The 26,696-nt window shown below is 42.7% G+C and overlaps 1 protein-coding gene across 3 annotated transcripts in view; it reads left to right on the forward strand.

The window, feature by feature from the left end:
• The window catches only part of LOC127432332 (ephrin type-A receptor 5-like), a 182,355-nt gene that overhangs the window by 121,405 nt on the left and 34,254 nt on the right, over positions 1-26,696 (forward strand). For all 3 annotated transcript variants that reach the window (XM_051683252.1, XM_051683253.1, XM_051683254.1), the window contains exons 10-14: positions 333-458; positions 2,551-2,736; positions 4,287-4,348; positions 4,896-5,105; positions 10,390-10,539. In XM_051683252.1, coding sequence (XP_051539212.1) covers positions 333-458; positions 2,551-2,736; positions 4,287-4,348; positions 4,896-5,105; positions 10,390-10,539 — 734 coding nt within the window. The remainder of the gene's footprint in view (positions 1-332; positions 459-2,550; positions 2,737-4,286; positions 4,349-4,895; positions 5,106-10,389; positions 10,540-26,696) is intronic.

Here is a 26,696-nt window from a genome sequence, read left to right on the forward strand (position 1 = left end):
CAGCACTTTTGCTTCCCTCATGGTATTTTGCTGCTGTTACGTTATGGTGTACAAAAGAGATCTTGTGGTTTCCTACCATGTACACAACAATACATTGACATACAGAAGTGTGGCATATTTTACAGTTTGCTATACATTATCATGCTTTGCAAAAGCAATCCATCATCAGGGAAGAACAGTCTCCAGAGAGAAAACCTCAAACAATATCTCCCCTCGTTCCTGCATGCATCTTCTTACATACATCACATATCAACACCTACAAGATCTGTAAAGTGTCAGACAACAAAAATTTCTCCTCTCGCTCTGTTTGTTTTCCTCTGTGTTCTTCGCAGTCAAATTCCCAGCGGTCCGGACATATATCGATCCCCACACCTACGAAGATCCCAACCAGGCTGTCCATGAGTTTGCCAAAGAGATTGATGTGTGCGGTATCACCATCGAGAGGGTTATTGGAGCTGGTGAGTGAGTTATGCACAAATAAAACAATGGGACATATAAGCAGAATTTTAATTAGGTTAAGTGTGGAACATTTGCTGGCACTGTCCAAGAATATGGCACGACCTGCTCCCCCACATTATAAATTATTAAATATGATTTATTATAAATCAATTATATTTTTCTTCTGTCCACCTCAGAGGTCTTGACTTTCTCATAATCTGTTAATTTGATATTCAATTCATTATAAAAAAATAAATAAAAAAAAACTAATTTTAAATACAAAAACACAGTATTTAGCTTTCTCGCTTTTTGCCCACAACCCTGTAACTGCATGATTTTTACATTATTACACACACAAAAAAAAGGACATTCGGTAACACTTTTTAACGGTGTACGTGTTTCACATATTACATGTTACTAGTATTAATTACTATAGTAATAACAGTATTTAAGTACAAGCAGCTCTACAAAATAATAACACAGTAACAAGTAGTTCATAATATAAATGTATAATGTAAACACATAGTAACATGAACACTGTAAAATAAAGTGCAACTGAACATTCCATACAATTATATGAGTCAAAAATATACAGTATATGTATATGTATTATAAAATACTGAATATACATTTGTAAATCTGATTAGATAATTGTGTATAAATATATATTTATAAACCAATTATATAACAAAACAGTTGTAAATCCTAAAAATCCAGTTACATGTATGTATATATATATATATATATATATATATATATATATATATATATATATATATATATAGTTATAAGGCTCATTATGTAGTAGTAAATCCAAATATGTTATTGTAAATCTGAATAAAAATTGTGAATCCTGAATATACTATATAGTTGTAAATCCATATTTGCAATCGTAAATCTTGATGCAAAGTTATAAATTTAATATAGAATATATTGAATATAGAATATACAGAAATGTATGTAGACCAACTTTTAACAATTTGCAAAAATTACTAAAAATGTATAAATTAAAAATAAAACAGCTCATATAAAATTTAGTTTGACCTATTGACTTTTCTTTACCGTTTTGATTAGGGCTGTCACGATTATGAAATTTGGCTGACGATTAATTGTCAAAAAGATAACTGCGATTATGACGATTAATTGTCAGTTTTAGGGCTATGACGATTAATTGTCACTTTTAGGGCTTTCACGATTTATTGTCATAGAAATTGACATATTTCTTAAGGTGCATGTACACCTTAAAATGTGTAATTGTGGTAATCTCAATTGACCGCAGTTAAATCAAATAACCGCGATCAGACGATTATTTAATAACTGTGATAGGCCTAGTTTTGACCCCCCCCCCAAAAAAAAAAAACATGAAAAACTATGTTGTACCCTATTTGGAAAGTGCCTGTTGCCTACCGTGAGATGGTTTAAAGAATTTAGCTCTTAAGTTCATCAGTATGTTCATTAGAAAGCATGCTTTTACCCTAAATGTGGCTATGAAACTTAAATAGGCATTGTGAGACAAATATTTTCATACAGTTACATCACATAGATTTATTTAGGTTGCATTCTCTTTAATTTTTTGCTCTGCAAGTGGCACACTTTAAATACTAGTGTGGCCTGCCAGACTTTATTCATTTAATCAGAAGCAAGGTCATAGCTCAGAAGCTTTGCACATTGACTATGTTTACATGGACTCCAGAAAGCGGCTTATTGCGAGAAAGCGGGTTATTGCGAAAACAGCTTTCCTGTTTACATGCACTGTATAAGTGACGTACGCTTTACTCCCGTATACATGCGGCTCGGTCAGTAAGCAGCTTTCTCCACAGCAATGTAATTTTCCTGTGACGCTTGTGTAAATAACAAACATAGGATCCGAGGAAGACTTTGCTTTTTTTATTTTCTGTTGCTTCGTTATTTTCGTTGCTGTGTTTGTTTCCTTCACCTTCTAATGCAACCTGCAGCAGAATTGTGCTGCAATAATGGAGTTTCCCGGGATTCCCCCAGTGTACAAGCATGTAAACATGGTCATTGTTGCTTCACTAAGGAAATGTGCCTGAACAAAATGGGGCATTTCATTGTCTGCTGCGAGTTGTTGATGGCTCTGTCTACCGGTTACAGGTGAGTTCGGTGAGGTATGCAGCGGGCTGCTGCGACTGCCGGGGAAGAGAGAGATTCCTGTGGCCATTAAAACTCTGAAAGCCGGTTACACAGAGAAGCAGAGACGGGAATTCCTGGGCGAGGCCAGCATCATGGGCCAGTTCGATCACCCCAATATCATCCACCTGAAAGGAGTGGTCACCAAGAGTGAGTGCCAGGATCTCTTTTATTATTGGACAGCAAAGTTGTCATTTTTGTGCTGTGCAAAGAAATTTCAGCTTTGCTTCAGAATAACAATTGATTTGAAGACCCCACGAAATAGCCTGATGAGCACAATTTTCTTTCCTTTGTTTACCTGAAACAGGAAGTTGGAGCGAGACATATTGAAGGGCTCAACCTTTTTAGGGGTTCAAGCACCAAAGGTGCTGGAACCCTATTGTATTTGCACTGACAATTATTCTTTTTCAGCCCTTAAAGTGTCTGGGCAAGTCATAGAGACCCCAAACTTGGCAGGGTGGTCCCAAATCTCTTCCGCTACTAAGCCAATCTGACACCAGGTGGAGCTATAATGAGATAATTTACATTTTACTTCTTGAACTGTATTGGCTAGAATCAAAATTTGAGTCAAGCCAAACACAATGTTTATCTCTGATTTCGTTTCCTTCTATAAATAACGATTTGTACAACATTTGTTGTGTGTCATCTACTGACCTTCATTAAAAAATGGTATCAAAAGAATTTTGATCATTTTTAAATTTGGCATACACAAACAGGGTGTCTAGATAAGCTTGTGTACCGAATTTTGTGAGAATCCACCACAAGGTGGCACTATAATAAGCTAATTTACGTTTTTGCCAGTAACTTCGGAACCATAAGAGCTAAAATAAAAAAAGTGTATTTCATCTGAATCCTTTAGTGTCCCAAATCATATGGTCATGTGCATTTCCTTTTCTGCAAAACAATTTTTTCAACCACTTTAAAATTATTATAAAAAAAATAAAATTTTGTTTGTATGATCTTTCATTTTATCGACAGCCTATTGATTTCAATGTGATTTTTTTTTTTTACAATATTTTTATATCCTCTTAAATACAATAGTGTACAATGGCTTTCCAATGATCAAAATATATTAATGTAATTTATTATATGTCCCTTTTTTCAGATCAATTGTGACAGATGCGAGAAAGATATGTTTAAGTTGCACTAAATGGACTTAAGAGCAGTTTAAAGCTCTCGTTAATTTACAAACGTTTTTACATATTACTTGAATAACAATGCTTTTGGGAAAGGCGCCACAGAGATTAAGTACTACTTTAGTGCTACTCCTGTTCAACAAAGTGTTTTTTGGAAACCCAGCCATTAGCCAATATGTGTTTAAATATGGCCCATAATGACTAATTGGTCTGTATCTTGTGAGTGCAATATCCAAACTTAACAAAATCTGGTATACATGTACAACAGGACATTCTGAAGGTACATGCCAAATTTCATAAATTTCCAATGCTAAGGGGAACTATAACTTAAAAAGATTGTGCAACTGATCAAAGAAGTTTAAATATCACAATTATATCCATAGGATCTATTCTGTCAAATTTGGCAATTTTAGTCATGTTCTCTTTACATGTGCTTTGACACTGATAATTGCCGATTGTGGCTGTATACTTTACATTTTAGTTCAGAATTTATTGATGTTAAATATCATGACTATAATCTTTTAATGAAAGCAATAAATGTGATTTATTCTGTCTCTCAAAAAGGTAAACCAGTGATGATCATAACAGAATATATGGAGAATGGATCACTTGACACCTTTCTGAAGGTAAATCACCTTATTTTAAGTTGCATTTCAATTATTAAAATATACAAACTGGTAATTAAAAAACAAACAAACATTAATTTAAATAGATGTTTTTTTTTTTTTTTTTAATTATTTGCACTTTAGCTTTGTGCAGATAAATAAAAAAATAATGGAATGTTCCAGGTTAAATACAACTTAATCTTTATGAATAGCATCTGTAACATGCTACATCTATAATCATTTGCCACAGAAATAATTTAGACTCGTCCATCTGTTTGTAAAAACAAACAAAAGATGCGTGTAATAGTCTTACAATAGAAGTCTATGGGGCAAGGCATTACTATAGGGTAAAAAGACTTACTAGACCTTAGAAAGGGACTTTTTAGAGAATCCACTGGAATGACAGAAGTAATGTGTAAATAGAGCATCATCCATCTAGAACAATCATTCCACTACTAATGCTGTCATTTGAACTAAAGATGCTTAGTTTCAACAAGGAAGATTAAAATGGATTATTTTTAATTACACTGGGATTCATGTGTATTTTATATTGTTATTGCTCCAACAGAAGAATGACGGTCAGTTCACAGTCATTCAGTTAGTTGGCATGCTGCGTGGAATTGCTTCGGGCATGCTCTACCTCTCTGAGATGGGCTACGTGCACCGTGACCTGGCCGCCCGCAACATCCTGGTCAACAGCAACCTGGTGTGTAAGGTGTCTGACTTCGGCTTGTCCAGAGTGCTGGAGGATGACCCAGAGGCAGCCTACACCACCCGCGTACGTGCTTCACAGCAATATTGCTGGCTCATGCTAACAACTAAAGCCCTTGTCAATTAGTTTCCTCTCAGCAGTGCTATGGTTTAATTCTCCATTCAAAAAAGAAGGTAGATGTCTGCACAGTGAAATTAAAGGTCCAAACATTTATTACAACAAAGCAACGTTTCGACCAGTTAGGTCTTAATCGTTGTGCCTGATGAAGACCTAACTGGTTGAAACGTTGCTTTGTTGTAATAAAAGTTTGGAGCTTTAATGTCACTGTAAGGACATCTGCCTTCTTTTTTGATGTTCATTAATATTTTTTCTGTCCTGCACCTGAACCCAACTTGGGTTTTGGATGGGCACACCTATTTAACAATTTTCTCTACTCAAACACAGGGCCGATAGCACATTCCTGTTCAACAATATTGCCTTCCCAACAAGCACTAAATATGTTTTTTACAGCATATCACAATGTTGTGTTTTGGTTGCAGTGAGGTTATGTTGCAGTAGAATGTATAACGGTCTAGAAAGCATATCTAAAATAAAATTAAAAAATTGTAACCAAAACACAACATGCCATTTCCATTTTTGAATAAGCAAAAATGATCAGATTATCAGTATCAGCTTCGAGAAATGTTGCATTTTAGTTTTAAATGCCTCTTCATTTTATAGAACCAAAATAAAACGTTGTGGAAATGTTATGAAATGACATATCTAGATTTGGGGTAGCCTCAAAAAGTCAATATAACACTAAACCAGAGACAGACAAAAACAGAGCCTTCAGTCGAAAACGTATTAGTGTGGATGTGGACTTACGGTGCATTCACGTCATTGAACCGAGGTTACATGCGTAACTGGAGATGTTCCCTTTCGATTCAGTCCACTCAACATTACGAGAACTCGCAGTGGGGAATGGAGTCCCATTACGCCGCACTACGTGATGCCATACCACCAGAGGAATAAACACTTGAAAAAAGGCTTACAGACCGATGACTTATAGACAAGTCTCCAAGTATATAAATGAATGAATAACCCCACATGGTGAAAACCAGATGGAAAGTTAATCTTAGCCTGGGAATCTATAGGAACCAGATACTTTACATACACTCAGAGTAAACTTAACCCTTTCACAGCCGGGGTTGGGAAAGTAGGTTTTATTTCCATTGGAAGTGCTTGTGACTATTTCCCATGGAGGGCCGTCCAGTATCTCTATCATCTCCGGAAACCAGGACATTCGCAGGCCAACTGTGGGCCAAGGTTTCCATCCCCAGTGGGGCTTGGGACATTGAGTAACAAAGGGGAGAGTGGGTGTTCTTGGCAGAGGCAAAAAGGTCGACTTCCGCTTAGCGAACTGTCTGAGGATGAAATCTCCATTCCCCCGGCAACGGTCCCTGGCATGACAGCAGATCTGCTCCACAATTCAGGCGCGAAGAGAGAGGAGATTGCACCCTCTCTATAGGAGGAGGCGCTGTGCCAGGCTCATCATTTGTAGTGATTGGATTCTGCCCTGAATGAATCAGAATGTGGTGATGTCGGAATGAAAAGCCTTCAAAGCTGGGAAGACAGCTAACAGTTCTAGGCGGTTTATGTGCCAAGCCCACTTCGCACCTGTCCAGAGGCTGAAAGCCGGGGAGCCGTCTCACACTGCTCCCCAACCCCTGTTGGACGCATCTGTTGTCACCACTTCTCGCCTGAAAACCTGACCCAGCATAACACCCTGCTGGTAAAAGGCTGGAGCTGTCCATGTTGCTAGAGCAACCAGACAGCAGCGAGTTACACCAATGTGCATGCCCCCGTGGTGCCAGGCATGTTGTGGTACATGACGCTTAAGCCAGCACTGGAGAGGTCTCATGTGTAATAGACCTAATGTTATGATGGCAGATGCTGCCGCCATAAAGTCCAGTATTCTTTGAAATGTCTTCAGCTGAAATGTTTTCCCCAGTTTGAACTGAGACAGACACTGAAGAATGGTCTGAACGCACTCATTCATGAGGTGCATATGCATGCTTACGGTCGAGACAAACCCCATAAAGGGAGATCTGTTGGCTGTGAGAAAGCGTGCTTTTTGTCCAGTTGACATTTAGACCTAAGCTTTTCAAATGTCAAAGCAGCAAGTCTCTGTGCTTGCACAGCAGGGCCAATGATTGGGCCAGTAATAGCCAATCATCGAGGTAATTTAAAATGTCCATCTGCATGGGGTTCGTGCTTGGATTGTTATAGTTTTTGTTTCAGACACGTTTACCTGGCCTCAACGACGGCTCAGTGGCAGACTTTGGCAGTGCTGGAGCAGCAAGAGTGGGGTTCTTTGCCAGGCGCTGACCGGAAGTAGAGTGGGAGTGTGCCAGGTAAGAGGAAGAGCTGCTTCTCTTTGATATAAAGTGCTTCATCGCTTGTGACTGCTTTTGGGCCGCGATGAAGCGCTCTGCAAAGCCTTTGATGCTGTTGCCAAAGAGACTTTCAGGAGGGTGTCGAGGAGCATGGCATTCTCTGCTTCACGCATCTCTGTGAGAGTCAGCCATATATGCTGATTCAGGACCACCAGGTTGCTCATTGCTTTCAGATGGCCTGAGTGGTGGCTTTTGTGGCCCACAGCACCAAATTTGTAGTGGTACGGAGCTCCTTAAACAACACTGGATCGGGGCTTTGCTTGTCCATATGTTTGAGAAGCTTGGCCTGAAAAACCTGGAGCACCGCCATACTGTGGAGTGCTGAACCAGCTTGGCCCGCCACCGTATAAGCCCTTCCAGCCAGTGCAGATGACAGTCGACGTGGCTTGGAGGGATGGGCGGGATTTTCATCCCATGGCGGTAGCCAGACAGAGGTGGGTTGCAACCGCCTGTTCCACCAAGGAAAGCTTTGAATAGCCTCTTTCCTCGGCGTGGTCCACCATGGTGAGGAAGGCAGTTATCCGAGTGCGCGAAGAGTAGACGAAGAGTAGACCGCATGCCAGGTCTTCGTGAGCTCCGTGTGGACCTCCGGAAAGAATGGTGCGCTTCTTCAGACCACAGTTGGCTGATGATGGCCGGTATGCAAAAAACAGCTCCTCTGGAGGGGAACACTCAAGACCGAGCTCCTCAACCGCCTTAGCGAGGACGTGAAGAAGATCCTTGTCAGTGACATGCGCACGCTCCTTACCCTCACAGGGGAAGGGACGGCAACATCATCCGTGGACCACTTACCTGAAGCAGCGAGGGAAACGCCGTCATCCCAATCATCAGAGCTGCCAAACGTGATGAGGCCATGCGCTCTAATAGAGGGCCGGAGCTCATCACATGCATATTGCACAGGTGAGGATGTTGGATCGGAAGAGCGAGGGGCTGGCAAGGCTTGCGTCGGCACAAGGTTCTCCTCGAAATCATCCATCCCTACCTCGTGGACTGCCGTGCCTCCTCATGTGGTCCCTCAGGATCTAACACAGAGGAGGCAGGTAGGAGTGTGCGGGAGGCTGGATTGTCCCACAGATCGAGGGCGATCCTAGAGCGCAAAGTCCGGAGACTCATGCCCTCGCAGTGAGGGCAATCTGTCTCCATGAGTGCTCTTCGACATGGGTGTAGCCCAGGCAGTGAATGCAGCTTTCATGCTCATCTGATGGCACGCTTTGCCATTCGCAATAAGAACACTTGCAGAACAATATATTGAAAAAGACGTTGCACACAAGTGGCTCTTTTTTTTTAAAGACTTACAGCTTACAGAATAATATATGAAAGCATGCATTACTTATGCCGGAACGCTGTGGGAAGCAGGTAAATCTCGCGCTGAAGCGCCGTGTTTTTCAATGATGAGCATGAAGCGAAGAGCCCGTTAACTGAGAGCGTCTTGATGGCGACGCAGAGAAAAGCTTCACCGGAACACTGTAGGAGAGCGGTGATTCCTCTCGTTGTGGGCGCTAAGCATAGGCAACGATTCGTCCTGTCTGTGTCTAGCAAAGAAGATCCATCCACAGGAAAATGTATGTCGAAGCAGAGAGGGTTTCCAAGACGAGAGATGCTTGCAGTCTTGAAGGAAGAAAATTCTGAAGAAATGGTGATTTCGCACCCGCTTATATAGGCCAACTGCATGCCTAAAGGGGCGGGGCTCAAACACCATTGCCAATCAGATGATTGCCATTAATGTACAAGGGTTTCAACTAGGTCATCAGGAAGGAATCCCCAGTGCAAGTTCTTGCCATGTTGAGTGGACTGAATTGAAAGGGAACCAACGTTTGTGTGAAGTGCTTTAAAGTAGCTTAAGTAATTAGCAATGTGATTACTTTTCCAATGAAGTAATCATTTGATTACAGTTATAGAGGGAATAATTAGTCAGTTGTAGTGGGTTACTTTTTTGAGTAACTTACCCAATACTGATAATACTCACATATACATTAATCATATAGCCAATGATGATTCAAATTCAGAATGGTGAATTATTGCATAATAGAAAAATACAATACAGTAGTTTCATATTTGATCTTTATCCCTTTCTTTATCGCTCACTAGTACTTCTTTTGTTATTGGGAAACACTTAACTGTTAAAGATAAATTACATGGCAAAAAATCGTAGTAATGGGGTACATAAGACGCCGGAAGGGGACATGCTAACATCAAAACAACGTTTTGAAAATACACTTGTATTACTGTAAAATAAAACCTACTATCTGTTGCACTGTATGAAGGATAAAAATGATTTTACAACCTTTTTGTGACTTTAAAAATATCTTTACAACATAGTTATCCTTGCTGGTTTCCTGCTCTCTGATGATGCAGTAATGTATTGAGCTGGAAGCTTTTGTCTCAGAATGCATTAAAAAGGAAGGTGCTCATTAATAGCATTATTAGTTGAATGATTTCTTATGAAGGGTCACTGTTCAGTTTAGCTCAGCTCTCTTGCAGGGCTTCAGGCGGCTGCGAAGGTATAGATTATTAATAAACATGGAGCTGCCTCATTCTGGGTTGAAAGAGGATAATTAGAGGCTGTTGTAATTAGCATAGCATTTTTTTCAGTGTCATTCGTGTTCCATGGCTCAGTGTGTCACTGCAGTGCTGAAGAGAGGTTTTTATGTGTGTGCAGAAGCATGTGAACTGTCGACAGAGTAAATTTAGATGTGCTTCTCCAGTATTTGAGACGCCCTGTCAGAATCGCTGTATGTCAGTGGCAGGACGTTCAATTAGCGATTAGCATTCAAGAGCTGTCCACAGACATCATGGTTTCTGTCACTGTTTTCATAGCCCGACACTGATTTTTTCCCTGTGATAATCAACAGTGAAGATGCTTTGACAAGACATGTTTCTGATCTGAAATAGTTTTTCATTTGTTTTTCTCACAGGGTGGAAAGATTCCCATCAGGTGGACAGCACCAGAAGCTATCGCCTACAGGAAGTTCACCTCGGCCAGTGACGTGTGGAGCTATGGGATTGTGATGTGGGAAGTGATGTCCTATGGTGAGAGGCCATACTGGGAGATGAGCAATCAAGATGTAAGTTAAAACAAGGCAAGAACCATATTTAAGCACTGTGCAAATGTGGTCATTTCTTTGGGGACACAAACTGCCTTTTGAAGAAGACAAAAATAAACACATTTATCTATTATAAAATGTTGGTTCAAAATCACCCAGTATCATTCAGTGCAAGCTTTGATGTATTTTGTTTAATTTATCAGTGATTATAGCTGAGTTTTAAAACTTCCAAAAAATGTGTGCTGCAGAGGATTTGAAGACAGAATGATACCTCAAATCATGCCCTTGCTGATTGGTGAGAGGTATTATGATTTAAAGGAATATTCCAGGTTCAATACAAGTTAAGCTCAATCAACAGAATTTGTGGCATGATATTGATCACCACAAAAATTAATTTTGACTCATCCGTCCTTTTCTTTAAAAAAAAAAAAAGAAAAAAAAAATCTAGGTTTCAGTGAAGAACTTACAATGTAAGTGAATGGGGGCCAATTTTTAAATGTTAAAATACTCATAGGTTGACAAGTTTAGCCACAAGACATAAACAATATGCATCTAAACGTGATTGCAGTGTGATAAAATCACTTACCATTTCTGTGTAAAGTTATAGCCAGTTTTACAACTTTGTTGCCATGGCGTTGCAATGTCAACAAAAACTAAAACCCAAAAATGACTGTACATGTGTCTCACGTGTCTGGGCCATAGTCACGTTGAGGCAGTGTTCGTGGATGGTTCATGTTCTCACTGCGAGAACATGACCATGGCAACGCTGCGGTCGCGGCTTTCCTTCTTCCGAGGTAAAGCCACTCCAGCCTCTCCCTGCCCCGGTCCTTCTACCTACGGGTACGAGGCCAGGTCGGTTAGTGTTGGGGGCGATTTGGGGACCCCAATGGGTGTGGTTCCACCGGGTATTCCCCCACAGACCACCCATTCCCCAGTATGCTCGTTTGCCCCGGTCGGGTTCTGGGATGAGACAGGCAGCTCACCTCAGGGCAAGTTTAATGTCTCGTTCGGTGCTCGAGAGCAGGATGGGCTCTCGATCACAGCATCGGGGAGCGGGTTGGCACAGTCGGATGCTGAGGACTCAACTGGGTTCCCACCTTTTTCCCAGCTGGGTTCCCAGCTGACCGCCACGCTTGCCCAGGCTGCCGCGAGTGTCGGGCTGGAGTGGAACCCTCCACCGTGCCCTGAGCCCTCGCGGCTTGATGATTGGTTCCTGGGTTCAGAGTGCCGCTCACGGCCGCGCCCTGCCCCGGTTCCATTCTTCCCGGAGGTGCATGAGGAATTCACAAAGTTGTGGCGGGCACCTTTTACTGCCCGGACCTGACCTCTACGAGGCAGCTGTATGCCTTGAAGTGGCATTTGTTCACAAATTGGTGTTCTTCCTGAGGAAGACCCCCAGAGATGTGCAGTCATGTTGGTGCTTCCCTTCCTGCAGGAGGGGCTGGAGAGGCAGCTGTCCCCCTCTACCTTGAAGGTGTATGTGGCTGCTATAGTGGCGCACCACGACACAGTGGACGGTAATCCCTGGGGAAGCACAACCTGATAATCAGGTTCCTTAGAAGCGCTAGGAGGTTGAATCTTCATAGGCTGCGCCTCGTTCCCTCGTGGGATCTCTCCATGGTCCTGCTGGACCTGCGGGGAGTCCCGTTTGAGCCCTTAGAGTCAGTTGAGCTAAAGGATCTCTCGCCGAAGACTGCCCTCCTGATGCGCTCACATCCATCAAGAGGGTTGGGGACCTGCAGGCATTCTCTGTCAGCGACACCTGCCTGGAGTTCGGTCCGGAGTATTCTCACGTAGTTTTGAGACCCCGACCGGGCTATGTGCCCAAGGTTCCCACGACCCCTTTTAGGGATCAGGTGGTGAGCCTGCAAGTGCTGCCCCAGGAGGAGGCAGACCCAGCCTTGTCATTGCTGTGTCCGGTGCATGCTTTGCGCATCTACTTCGACCGCACGCAGAGCTTTAGACATTCTGAGCAGCTCTTTGTCTGCTTTGGTGGACATCTGTACAGCAGCGGGCTGGGTAACACCCAATACCTTTGTGAGATTTTATAATCTCCAGGTTGAGCTGGTTTTGTCCCGTGTGTTGACAGGTATGAGCAGTAAGTGTGTGGGCAGCTGGCCGGGTGTACCGCTTGCACATAATTCCTTTCCCCTCCCTGAGGGGAAGATGTGCACTTTTTCCCCCATGCGAGTTCACAAGACAGTGAACCCTGGATGTTCTTCCTCCATAGCCCTATGGCTGGCGAATTCAGCAGAGGAATTCGTACCCGGGCCCAATACGTGTGCTAGTATGCCCTGTACTGGGGTAGGTGCTCCACATGTGCTGGTTACCTATGCTAACCCCTTGTGACGTATTTTCCACGGTACGGTTTCCCTGAGGGCAAATCCGTATCTCCCTTCGGCAGGGTCCTCCCCTGCCCTGGTCGCTGTGCTGTAGAGTTCCTCCCCTCCGTTTAGGACCTACCACAGGGCTTCTTCCACATGCAGCTGGTAAGCCCATGTTATGTATTCGCCACATGTTAACCTCCCCTTCGGGTAGGATGTGGTCTCCGCGGTGTCTTTTCCTCCTGGGGAAATAACACCTTCCCCGACATGAGTACATATGGCCCCAGCTGAAAGATTTTCACTCTGTAGGGAGAAAAAAAAAAAAGAAAAGGCCGTGGCTGGCACTGCCGGTTCCCATTGTAGATATGTCTTGTGGCTGTGAGGGACTGTGCGATGTTCTTGGGGTGTTGGGGGAGGCTACATGCAGACCGGATGCAAATGCTATTAGGCACGCAGCGGCTTGCTTGCACCTGCACCGTCAGTCCCGTAACACAGTTCAGCTGGTTGTTGCATTTCGTATAGGGACCCCTAATGTCACTACATCAACACAATATCGTGTGAGTGACAGATAGGGAACGTCTTGGTTACTGTTGTAACCTCTGTTGCCTGATGGAAGGAACGAGATTTTTTGTCCCTCTTGCTACAATGCTGTACTACCTGCTGAAATGGCCGGGACCCTGTCTCGGCTCCTCAGCGCAAAACCTGAATGAGTGGTTGCGAGCCAGCTCCGGAGGGAGTGGCATGAAAATTCCACTTGCCAATTCCCAGTGGCCTTTTCTCAAAGATCAGAGGTATGTGGGGCTCCCAAGAGCGTCCCCTAGTGTCACTACATCGACACAATGTCTCATTCCCTCCATCAGGGAACGGAGGTTCAGCAGTAACCAAGACGTTTTTGTTAAATGTACAAAAAACATGGTAACGATTGAAACTCGGGAAAGGAGCCAAATACACAAATTTGTATCGTTTTGTCACTGCTGAAGCAACGTCAACAATTAACTGTCATGAATGAATCCGTCACATACATTCTGTGCTCACTCATATATATATATTAGAGCTGTCACTTGATAATTTTTTAATCACAATTAATCTCAGATTTTAATATATATATATATATATATATAGACAGTTGCGCTGAAAAGTTTGCATACCCTGGCAGAAATTGTGAAATTTTGGCATTGATTTTGAAAATATGACTGATCATGCAAAAAAACTGTCTTTTATTTAAGGATAGTGATCATATGAAGCCATTTATTATCATATAGTTGTTTGGCTCTTTTTAAATCATAATGATAACAGAAATCTCCCAAATGGCCCTTATCAAAAGTTTACACACCCTTGAATATTTGGCCTTGTTACAGACACACAAGGTGACACACGCAGGTTTAAATGGCAATTAAAGGTTAATTTCCCACACCTGTGGCTTTTTAAATTGCAATTAGTGTCTGTGTATAATTAGTGTCTACTTTATAAAGATGGAAAAGGATATTAAAAGATATCCAAAGCCTTGAAAATGCCAATCAGTACTGTTCAATCACTTATTAAGAAGTGGAAAATTCAGGGATCTCTTGATACCAAGCCAAGGTCAGGTAGACCAAGAAAGATTTCAGCCACAACTGCCAGAAGAATTGTACAGGATACAAAGAAAAACCCACAGGTAACCTCAGGAGAAATACAGGCTGCTCTGGAAAAAGACGGTGTGGTTGTTTCAAGGAGCACAATACGACGATACTTGAACAAAAATGAGCTGCATGGTCCAGTTGCCAGAAAGAAGACTTTACTTCGCCAATGCCACAAAAATGCCCGGTTACAATATGCCCGACAACACCTTGACACGCCTCACAGCATCTGGCACACTGTAATTTAGAGTGACGAGACCAAAATAGAGCTTTATGGTCACATCCATAAGCGCTATGTTTGGAGAGGGGTCAACAAGACCTATAGTGAAAAGAATACCATCCCCACTGTGAAGCATGGTGGTGGCTCACTGATGTTTTGGGGGTATCAAATCAAATCAAATCAAATCAAATCAAATCACTTTATTGTCACACAGCCATATACACAAGTGCAATGGTGTGTGAAATTCTTGGGTGCAGTTCCGATCAACATAGCAGTCGTGACAGTGATGGGACATATACCAATTTACAATAACATCAAATTAACACAACGCAATTTAAACATCTGTTATACATAATTAAACTCGACTTAAAACATCAAATTAACACAACACAATTTAAACATCTGTTATACATAATTACACAACTTAAAACATCAAATTAACACAACACAATTTAAACATCTGTTATACATAATTACACAACTTAAAACATCAAATTAACACAACACAATTTAAACATCTGTTATACACAATTACACTCAACAATATACAAATAATAACATACACTGTACAGTATACAATATGCTGTTTTTTTTTTTTGGTTTGTTTTTTACTATATAGATACTATATAGATACACATTATTCAATAAAAATTAAAATATATATGAAAAAAGTATATATATAGAATGTACAGTATTGTACTGTATTGACATTCAGGCTGTCAGTTGATAGTCAGTTGTTAAGAGAGACATAATATAATGACAGTAATATAATTTATGACAGTCCGGTGTGAGATAAAAGAGTAATAAAGTGCAGGGCTGATGTATTTTGATCGTGGGAGATCAAGAGTTCAGAAGTCTGATTGCTTGGGGGAAGAAGCTATCATGGAGTCGGCTGGTGCGGGTCCTGATGCTGCGATACCGCCTACCTGATGGTAGCAGTGAGAACAGCCCATGGCTCGGGTGGCTGGAGTCTCTGATGATCCTCCGAGCTTTTTTCACACACCGCCTTGTATATATTTCCTGGAGGGAGGGAAGCTCACCTCCGATGATGTGTTTGGCAGTTCGCACCACCCTTTGCAGTGCTTTGCGGTTGTGGGCAGTGCTATTGCCGTACCAGGCAGAGATACAGCCAGTCAGGATGCTCTCCACAGTGCAGGTGTAGAACCGTGTGAGGATGTGGCGGTTCATTCCAAACTTCCTCAGCCGTCTCAGGAAGAAAAGGCACTGATGAGCCTTCTTCACAACGACTTCAGTGTGGACGGACCATGTGAGTTCCTCAGTGATGTGGACACCCAGGAACTTGAAGCTGCTGACTCTCTCCACTGGTGCTCCATTGATGGTGATTGGACTGTGTTCTCTGTCTTTTCTCCTGAAGTCCACCACAAGCTCCTTTGTCTTACTGACGTTGAGGGAGAGGTTGTGCTCCTGACACCAGTGTGTCAGAGTGTGCACCTCCTCTCTGTAAGCTGTTTCATCATTGTCAGTGATCAGACCTACCACCGTCGTGTCATCAGCAAACTTAATGATGGCATTGGAGTTATGTGTTGCCACACAGTCATGTGTGTACAGGGAATACAGTAGTGGGCTGAGAACACAGCCCTGTGGGGCTCCAGTGTTGAGGGTCAGTGATGAGGAGATGTTGCTGCCTATTCTAACCACCTGGCGTCTGCTTGACAGGAAGTCCAGGATCCAGCTGCACAGCGAGCTGTTTAAGCCCAGAGCCCGGAGTTTCTCATCTAGCTTGGAGGGCACTATGGTGTTGAATGCTGAGCTGTAGTCTACAAACAGCATTCTCACATAAGTGTTCTTTTTTTCCATGTGGGAGAGAGCAGTGTGTATTGTAGATGCAATGGCATCATCAGTGGAGCGGTTGTTGCGGTAAGCAAACTGCAGCGGGTCAAGATTGAGTGGTAATACAGAGCAGATGTAATCTCTGATTAGTCTCTCAAAACATTTGCTGATGATGGGGGTCAGAGCAACAGGACGCCAGTCATTTAAACAAGTTATTTTCGATTGTTTTGGAACAGGCACAATGGCGGATGTTTTAAAGCATGTGGGGACTACAGACAAAGAGAGGGAAAGGTTGAAAATGTCCGTAAAAACACCAGCCAGCTGGTTCGCTCACGCTCTGATGACGCGGCCCGGAATGCCGTCTGGACCCGCGGCTTTGCGGATATTCACCCGTCAGAAGGATCGTGTTACATCCGCTACAGAGACGGAGAGTGAACTAACCTCTGTAGCTTCGGCCGCGAGAGCTCTCTCCGCGAGGGCGGTGTTATTTCCCTCGAAACGAGCATAAAAAGTATTTAGCTCATCCGGTAGAGAGGCAGCGGTGTTCATGGCGGAGTTTTTATTCCCTTTAAAGTCCGTGATGATGTTAATTCCCTGCCACATGCTTCTAGAGTTGGTGGTGTTAAACTGTCCTTCAATCTTACTCCTGTACTGGCGTTTTGCTGTTTTGATAGTTTTTCGGAGGGCATAACTGGCTTGTTTATGCTCCTCCGCGTTCCCGGAATTAAAAGCGGAGGTCCGCACATTAAGTGCCGCGCGAACATCGCTGTTGATCCACGGCTTCTGATTCGGATAGATTCGCACAGTTCTGGTCGGAATCACTTCCTCTACACACGTTCTGATGAAACACATTACGCTATCAGCGTAAAGCTCGATGTCGTCATCAGAGGTGGACCGGAACATCTCCCAGTCCGTGCGATCAAAACAGTCTTGTAGCGTAGAGTCTGATTGGTCCGACCAGCACTGGATCGTTCTGAGGGTGGGTGCTTCCTGTTTCAGTTTCTGCCTGTAAGCGGGCAGAAGCAGAATGGAAGAGTGGTCCGATTTGCCAAATGGTGGGCGGGGGAGGGATTTGTAGCCATCCCGGAACGGAGAGTAGCAATGGTCCAAAACCCGGTCCCCTCGTGTGTTGAAACTAATGTGCTGGTGATATTTTGGTGCGACTGATTTGAAACTGGCTTTATTAAAGTCCCCGGTCACAATGAACGCGGCCTCAGGGTGCGCGGTTTCCTGCTCACTTATACTCCCATACAGTTCCTTGAGTGCCCGGTCTGTGTCGGCTTGTGGGGGAATGTACACAGCTGTGATAATGACCGCTGTGAATTCCCTCGGTAGCCAGAATGGTCGACACAGAAGCATAAGAAATTTCAGATCAGGAGAACAGAAAGACTTGATGGAATGTACGTTCCTCTGATCACACCAGGATTTGTTGATCATAAAACATACACCACCTCCTCTAGTTTTACCTGAGAGGTCTTTCGCTCTGTCCGCTCGGAGCATGGAGAACCCCGCGGGTTCAATGGCTGAGTCTGGAAAGTTTCCGTAAGGCAGATAACGCAGCAGTCCCTCGTCTCTCGTTGGAAAGAGATCCGCGCTTTCAGCTCGCAGAGCTTGTTATCCAGAGACTGAATATTTGCCAGTAGAATAGTGGGTAGCGGGGGTCGATTTGCGCGGCGTCTTACTCTGATGAGAACGCCGGCTCTGTTTCCCCTTTTCCTCCTGCATTTTCGCGGCCGTGCTGCCCAGACAAAGGGCTCCGCTTGCGTGTTTGTAAACAGCGGGTCGGCATTGAGGAATGTGAAGTCCGGTTTACGGTGTGAGATCGCTGAGCCAATGTCCAAAAGTGTTTGTCTGTCGTAGACAATAAGGCAGACAACATCCAAGACAAAAAACATAAGAATTGTAAACAAAACAAACAAACCATTGCTATGTTGTGTCAGAGCTCGCAACGCAGCAGCCATACTCGGCGCCATCTTGAGTCCAAATATGTGAGCTCTAAAGGCACAGGGAATCTTGAGAAAATTGATGGCAAGATGAATGCAGCATGTTATCAGAAAATACTGGCAGACAATTTGCATTCTTCTGCATGAAAGCTGCACATGGGACGCTCTTGGACTTTCCAGCACGACAATGACCCTAAGCACAAGGCCAAGTTGACCCTCCAGTGGTTACAGCAGAAAAAGGTGAATGTTCTGGAGTGGCCATCACAGTCTCCTGACCTCAGTATCATCGAGCCACTCTGGGGAGATCTTGCGGTTCATGCAAGACGACCAAAGACTTTGCATGACCTGGAGGCATTTTGCCAAGACGAATGGGCAGCTATACCACCTGCAAGAATTTGGTGCCTCATAGACAACTATTACAAAAGACTGCACGCTGCCATTGATGCTAAAGGGGGCAATACACAGTATTAAGAACTAAGGGTATGCAGACTTTTGAACAGGGGTCATTTCATTTTTTTCTTTGTTGCCATGTTTTGTTTTATGATTGTGCCATTCTGTTATAACTTACAGTTGAATATGAATCCCATAAGAAATAAAAGAAATGTGATTTGCCTGCTCACTTAAAAATGGTACATATATTACCAATTCTCCAAGGGTATGCAAACTTTTGAGCACAACTGTGTGTGTATATATATATATATATATACACACACACACACTGTATATATCCATATATATAAATATACACTGTATATACAGTGCATCCGGAAAGTATTCACAGCGCTTCACGTTTTCCACATTTTGTTATGTTACAGCCTTATTCCAAAATGGATTAAATTAATTATTTTCCTCAAAATTCTACAAACAATACCCCATAATGACAACATGAAAAAAAGTTTGTTTGAAATCTTTGCAAATTTATTAAAAATAAAAAAATAAAAAAAATCACATGTACATAAGTATTCACAGCCTTTGTCATGACAATCAAAATTTAGCTCAGGTGCATCCTGTTTCCACTGATCATCCTTGAGATGTTTCTACAACTTGATTGGAGTCCACCTGTGTTAAATTCAGTTGATTGGACATGATTTGGAAAGGCACACACCTGTCTATATAAGGTCCCACAGTTAACAGTGCATGTTAACAAACCAAGCCATGAAGTCCAAGGAATTGTCTGCAGACCTCCGAGACAGGATTGTATCGAGGCACAGATCTGGGGAAGGGTACAGAAACATTTCTGCAGCATTGAAGGTCCCAATGAGCACAGTGACCTCCATCATCCATAAATGGAAGATGCTTGGAACCACCAGGACTCTTCCTAGAGCTGGCCACCTGGCCAAACTGAGCGATCGGGGGAGAAGTTCCTTAGTCAGGGAGGTGACCAAGAACCCCATGGTCACTCTGACAGAGCTCCAGCATTTCTATGTGGAGAGAGGAGAACCTTCCAGAAGAACAACCATCTCTGCAGCACTCCACCAATCAGGCCTGTATGGTAGAGTGGCCAGAAGGAAGCCACTCCTCAGTAAAAGGCACATGACAGCCCGCCTGGAGTTTGCCAAAAGGCACCTGAAGGACTCTCAGACCATGAGAAACAAAGATTGAACTATTTGGCCTGAATGGCAAGCGTCATGTCTGGAGGAAACCAGGCACCGCTCATCACCTGGCCAATACCATCCCTACAGTGAAGCATGGTGGTGGCAGCATCATGCTGTGGGGATGTTTTTCAGTGGCAGGAACTAGGAGACTAGTCAGGATCGAGGGAAAGATGAATGCAGCAATGTACAGAGACATCCTTGATGAAAACCTGCTCCAGAGCGCTCTGGACCTCAGACTGGGGCGAAGGTTCATCTTCCAACAGGACAATGACCCTAAGCACACAGCCAAGATAACAAAGGAGTGGCTACAGGACAACTCTGTGAATGTCCTTGAGTGGCCCAGCCAGAGCCCAGACTTGAACCCGATTGAACATCTCTGGAGAGATCTGAAAATGGCTGTGCACCGTTGCTCCCCATCCAACCTGATGGAGCTTGAGAGGTCCTGCAAAGAAGAATGGGAGAAACTGCCCACAAATAGGTGTGCCAAGCTTATAGCATCATACTATATACATAATTGGTGCCAAAGGTGCTTCAACAAAGTATTGAGCAAAGGCTGTGAATACTTACGTACATGTGATTTTTTTTTTCGTTTTTTATTTTTAATAAATTTGCAAAGATTTCAAACAAACTTCTTTCACATTGTCATTATGGGGTATTGTTTGTAGAATTTTGAGGAAAATAACGAATTTAATCCATTTTGGAATAAGGCTGTAACATAACAAAATTTGGAAAAAGTGAAGCGCTGTGAATACTTTCCGGATGCACTGTGTATATATTTGTATATGTGTGTGTGTGTGTGTGTATATATATATATATATATATATATATATATATATATATATATATATATATATATATATACACACACTGAATACATACATATTAAATAAAAAGATGTTGTCTCGGGGCAGCTGTACATAGTGGAATTGTACCTTGCAGTCTTTTTACACTGCACCACTATAATTGCCTCCCATGGCCATTTTAGAAACTCACATGAAATCTCAAATTTGCAGTAGGGGAAAAGAAAGCAATAGAATGCTTATGTCTATGAATAGATCAGGAAGTGAGGGTCAATTCTGGGCTAAATTAGACATTATCGAGCACTATCAGTGGGGGAGACATCCGCCCTGATTTGGGGGCTGGGGGTGGGGGGCATAGTAGAGAACTGTTTCTCCCAAGCGATCCATCTGCCTGCAGTCGAGTCAAAGGTCACATGCATATGAATAGAGGAATGGGGACACAGGGGATGCTGGGTAATGGATGTTTGGGTGGAACCCAAGTTTCAAGTTTTGACCACAATGCACTCTGTCGGCTTTACTACACGAAAAGGGCATCAGCTCTCTTCGGACAGAAGTCTGCCGGGCGTAGTGGAGTTTGGATCATGTGCAAGATTTCTTTAAAAGACATTATGTACAGTCACCTATTGTTTCCTTCCTTTCCTTCCTTTAAATACCATGGTGATCTCATTAGTATTTATACTTGCAAATGCATGCATCACTATTTCTATTGCTTATTTTTAGGGTTAGGTATTTGAACAAACCACTAATTCTACACAGCAATGCAAAAAATAGATGTTTATGCTTAATATATATATATATACAGTACTGTGCAAAAGTCTTAGGCACATAAGATGTCTCACAAATGCATTTGTCTTAAGATGGTTATTTATATCTTCAGCTTTAGTGTGTCAGTAGGAAATATGTTTGACTCCCAAACATTATTTTTGCAAATAGAAAAGATTAGAATAGAAGAACAGGGATCCCTGCAACAGATGTCATGGCCCCCACAAAGCCCCTCACTGAACATGGACCTGCCCCGTGTCAGTCTGAGATTACATAAAGAGACAGAAGCAATTGAGACAGCCTAAATAGCTAGAAGAACTGTGGCGAATTCTCCAAGAAGCTTGGAATATCCTATCTGCCAACAACTAAGAAAAACTGTGTCCAGGTGTACCTAGGAGAATTGGTGCTGTTTTAAAGGCAAAGGTGGTCACACCGAATACTGGTTTAACTTTTTTATGTTTACTGGACTTTGTATGACATTAAGTGATAAATTATAACTATTTATGTCATTATTTTTGAAGACATGCAACATATTTCACAAGTGCCTAAAACTTTTGCACAGTACTGTGTGTGTGTATATATATATATATATATATATAAAATATAAATATATATATACACCAACCCACATATCAGAATAGCATTCTGGGATGATATTGTTCTCACCACAATTGTTCAGAGCGGTTATCTGAGTTACCGTAGACTTTATCAGTTCGAACCAGTCTGGCCATTCTCTGTTGACCTCTCTCATCAACAGTGTGTTTCCATCTGCAGAACTGCACCTCACTGCATGTTTTTTGTTTTTTGGCACCATTTGGAGTAAACTCTAGAGACTGTTGTGTGTGAAAATCCCAGGAGATCAGCAGTTACAGAAATACTCAAACCAGCCCGTCTGGCACTAACAATCATCCATGCGATTAACTAATCAGCCAATCGTGTGTCAGCAGTGCAGTGCATAAAATCAGGCAGATATGGGTCAGGAGCTTCAGTTAATGTTCACATCAACCATCTGCCAAATGCATAAAAATGTAAATAAATGTAACCATCAGAATGGGAAAAAAAAATGTGATCTCTGTGATTTGGAGCGTGGATTTTTGGTGTAAGACGGGCTGGTTTGACAGAAGGGTGTTTAGATACAGGTGCATCTCAATAAATTAGAATGTCGTGGAAAAGTTCATTTATTTCAGTAATTCAACTCAAATTGTGAAACTCGTGTATTAAATAAATTCAGTCCACACAGACTGAAGTAGTTTAAATCTTTGGTTATTTTAATTGTTATGATTTTGGCTCACATTTAACAAAAACCCACCAATTCACTATCTCAAAAAATTAGAATATGGTGACATGCCAATCAGCTAATCAACTCAAAACACCTGCAAAGGTTTCCTGAGCCTTCAAAATGGTCTCTCAGTTTGGTTCACTAGGCTACACAATCATGGGGAAGACTGCTGATCTGACAGTTGTCCAGAAGACAATCATTGACACCCTTCACAAGGAGGGTAAGCCACAAACATTCATTGCCAAAGAAGCTGGCTGTTCACAGAGTGCTGTATCCAAGCATGTTAACAGAAAGTTGAGTGGAAGGAAAAAGTGTGGAAGAAAAAGATGCACAACCAACCGAGAGAACCGCAGCCTAATGAGGATTGGCAAGCAAAATCGATTCAAGAATTTGGGTGAACTTCAGAAGGAATGGACTGAGGCTGGGGTCAAGGCATCAAGAGCCACCACACACAGACGTGTCAAGGAATTTGGCTACAGTTGTTGTATTCCTCTTGTTAAGCCACTCCTGAACCACAGACAATGTCAGAGGCGTCTTACCTGGGCTAAGGAGAAGAAGAACTGGACTGTTGCCCAGTGGTCCAAAGTCCTTTTTTCAGATGAGAGCAAGTTTTGTATTTCATTTGGAAACCAGGGTCCTAGAGTCTGGAAGAAGGGTGGAGAAGCTCATAGCCCAAGTTGCTTGAAGTCCAGTGTTAAGTTTCCACAGTCTGTGATGATTTGGGGTGCAATGTCATCTGCTGGTGTTGGTCCATTGTGTTTTTTGAAAACCAAAGTCACTGCACCCGTTTACCAAGAAATTTTGAAGCACTTCATGCTTCCTTCTGCTGAACAGCTTTTTAAAGATGCTGATTTCATTTTCCAGCAGGATTTGGCACCTGCCCACACTGCCAAAAGCACCAAAAGTTGGTTAAATGACCATGGTGTTGGTGTGCTTGACTGGCCAGCAAACTCACCAGACCTGAACCCCATAGAGAATCTATGGGGTATTGTCAAGAGGAAAATGAGAAACAAGAGACCAAAAAATGCAGATGAGCTGAAGGCCACTGTCAAAGAAACCAGGGCTTCCATACCACCTCAGCAGTGCCACAAACTGATCACCTCCATGCCACGCCGAACTGAGGCAGTAATTAAAGCAAAAGGAGCCCCTACCAAGTATCGAGTACATATACAGTAAATGAACAATTCACTAAAAATGTTTTTTTTTATTGGTTTTATGATGTATTCTAATTTTTTGAGATAGTGAATTGGTGGGTTTTTGTTAAATGTGAGCCAAAATCATCACAATTAAAAGAACCAAAGACTTAAACTACTTCAGTCTGTGTGCACTGAATTTATTTAATACACGAGTTTCACAATTTGAGTTGAATTACTGAAATAAATGAACTTTTCCACGACATTCTAATTTATTGAGATGCACCTGTATATTTACTGGAAAACCAGTGTAAAGACATAAATGATCTCAAATCGTGCATTTTCATGCTATTATTTTCTAAGTGATCAGACTTACAATTTTTACCCACCAGACGATAAAACAGGTGAAAAAATCCAGTGAGCTCTTTTGACTTGCCAGTAAGCAACCACCTAGCAACATGCTTATAACATGCTTATAAAACACTCCAAACATGTTAGCAACCGCTTAGGAATGCACCTTACTGGTAGCATCATGGCAGCGACTTTTGTATGGGCATGCACCACTCACTTTTCTTAAAAAAAAAATCTAAATCTATGTTTGAATTACTAATTGGCTCAGGGTAATTCAGTTTTGTTTGCTTACATTAAACCATCACACCTTAAGATATTGAAAAAAAAAAATACATGCCGAACAGCTGCCTCGCTGTCTGCTGTTATGTTGATGTGCATGTCATATGTCAGCACTTGAGATGACAAGTATATTTGCAGACAGAAATGAAACACACATCAATGCTACAGTTTTGTTCTGCGCAGGTCCCTGAAGGAGGTACTCTCCAGTTACGGTTTTATGAAGTGCGTATGACCTTTTTTTACTGCTTTACTGTTTGCCAGTGACTGCTTCATCTTTCTCTGCTTCATCATTAATCTGTTTCACACACACTTGGGAAGGGAAAGTTATTTGATATTTTATTTAACAGTTTCTTGAGGATTCCCCTTAAATCTCGGCTTCCTCTGCTCAGCTAGACACTTGTGTATGTCTCTCTTTCTCTGTCAGTCTGTCTGTGTTGACCATGAGGGATTGGCTTCTGAGTTGCTGCTGCTGATGTTGGTATTGTATAGTCAAGTGTTGCTGTTTTGTGATGTGGGAATGTGGGAGATTTTATTTTAGGTTAGACAAAAGGTCAGGCTCTGGTTTATTGAGGCCATTTTGACTCTCAGACATCTCAGTTGTATATTGTTGTCCATAAGCCATTTTGCCACAACTTTGGAGGTATGCTTGGGGTCATTGTCCATTTGGAAGACCCAGTTGCGACCGAGCTTGAACTTCCTGGCTGATGTCTTGAGGTGTTGCTTCAGTATATCCACATAATTTTCCTTCCTCATGATGCCATCTATTTTGTGAAGTACACCAGTCCCTCCTGCAGCAAAACACCCCCACAACATGATGCTTCCATCCCCATGCTTCATGATTGGGATGGTGTTCTTCGGCTTGCAAGCCTTACCTTTTTTCCTCCAAACATAACGAAGGTCATTATGGCCAAACAGTTCAATTTTTGTTTCGTTAGACCAGAGTACATTTTGCAAGATAGTTGTCCCCATGTGCACTTTCAAACTGTAGTTTGGCTTTTTTGTTGTGGTTTTGGTGCAGTGGCTTCTTCCTTGCTGAGCAGCCTTTCAGGTTATGTCGATATAGGACTTGTTTTACTGTGGATATAGATACTTGTCTACCATTCCCTATCTGTCACTCACTCGACGTTGTGTCGATGTAGTGACACTAGGGGTCACTCTTGGGAGCCCGGAAACACCTCTGGTTTTTGATAAAAGGCCAATGAAAATTGGTGAGTGGTATTTGCATGCCACTCCCCCGGACATACGGGTATAAAAGGAGCTGGTATGCAACCACTCATTCAGATTTTCTCTTCGGAGCCGAACGTTCATTTACATTGAGCTGAATTCTCACGACTGTTCATTCACCTCTGCTGGATCTGATGGCACATTTCAGCAGCTTTTCCCTCCTCTGCACTGGTGCACTGCAGAGAACGCCCCTGGGTGCTTTGGCAGAAAAAAGAGAGTATATTTTCTGAAAGAGTATATTTCTCTAAAAGAGCGGCACACACGGAACGTCTTTTTAGAGAAGCGTCTTTTTAAAGAAGCGTTTTTTTAAGATGCCTTTCTGACCAAATGTTATTCCTGGTTGCGGTCGTTACCTCTCAACTTCAGACGGTCATGATCGCTGTCTTTCGTGTCTGGGCACGACCCACACGGAGGCAGCGTTCATGGATGATTCATCTTCTCACTGCGAGAACATGACCATGGCAATGTTGCAGTCGCCGGGTATCCCCCCGTGGACCTCCCATTCCCCAGCATGCTCGTCTGCCTTCTGGATGAGTCCGCCGGCTCGTTTCACGGCGAGTTTGACCTCTTGTTTGGAGCCCGCGAAGCTGATGAGCTCTCGAGCGCTGCATCGGAGAGCGGGCTTGTCCAGTTGGACGCAGAAGCCTCATCTGGGCTCCCCCCTTCGGGGTAGATTGCCCAGTCACAGGCTGATGCAGAGATGACGGACTTGCTTTCCCGGGCGGCCGCGAGTGTCGGGCTAGAGTGGAACCCTCCACTCTCCCATGAACCGTCACGGCTCGATGATTGGTTCCTGGGCTCACGGCACTGCTCAAAGCAGCCACGCCCCACTCCAGTGCCTTTCTTCCCGGAATCGTGGGA

The sequence above is a fragment of the Myxocyprinus asiaticus genome, chromosome 42, assembly GCF_019703515.2.
Source record: "Myxocyprinus asiaticus isolate MX2 ecotype Aquarium Trade chromosome 42, UBuf_Myxa_2, whole genome shotgun sequence".
Lineage (NCBI taxonomy): Eukaryota > Metazoa > Chordata > Actinopteri > Cypriniformes > Catostomidae > Myxocyprinus > Myxocyprinus asiaticus.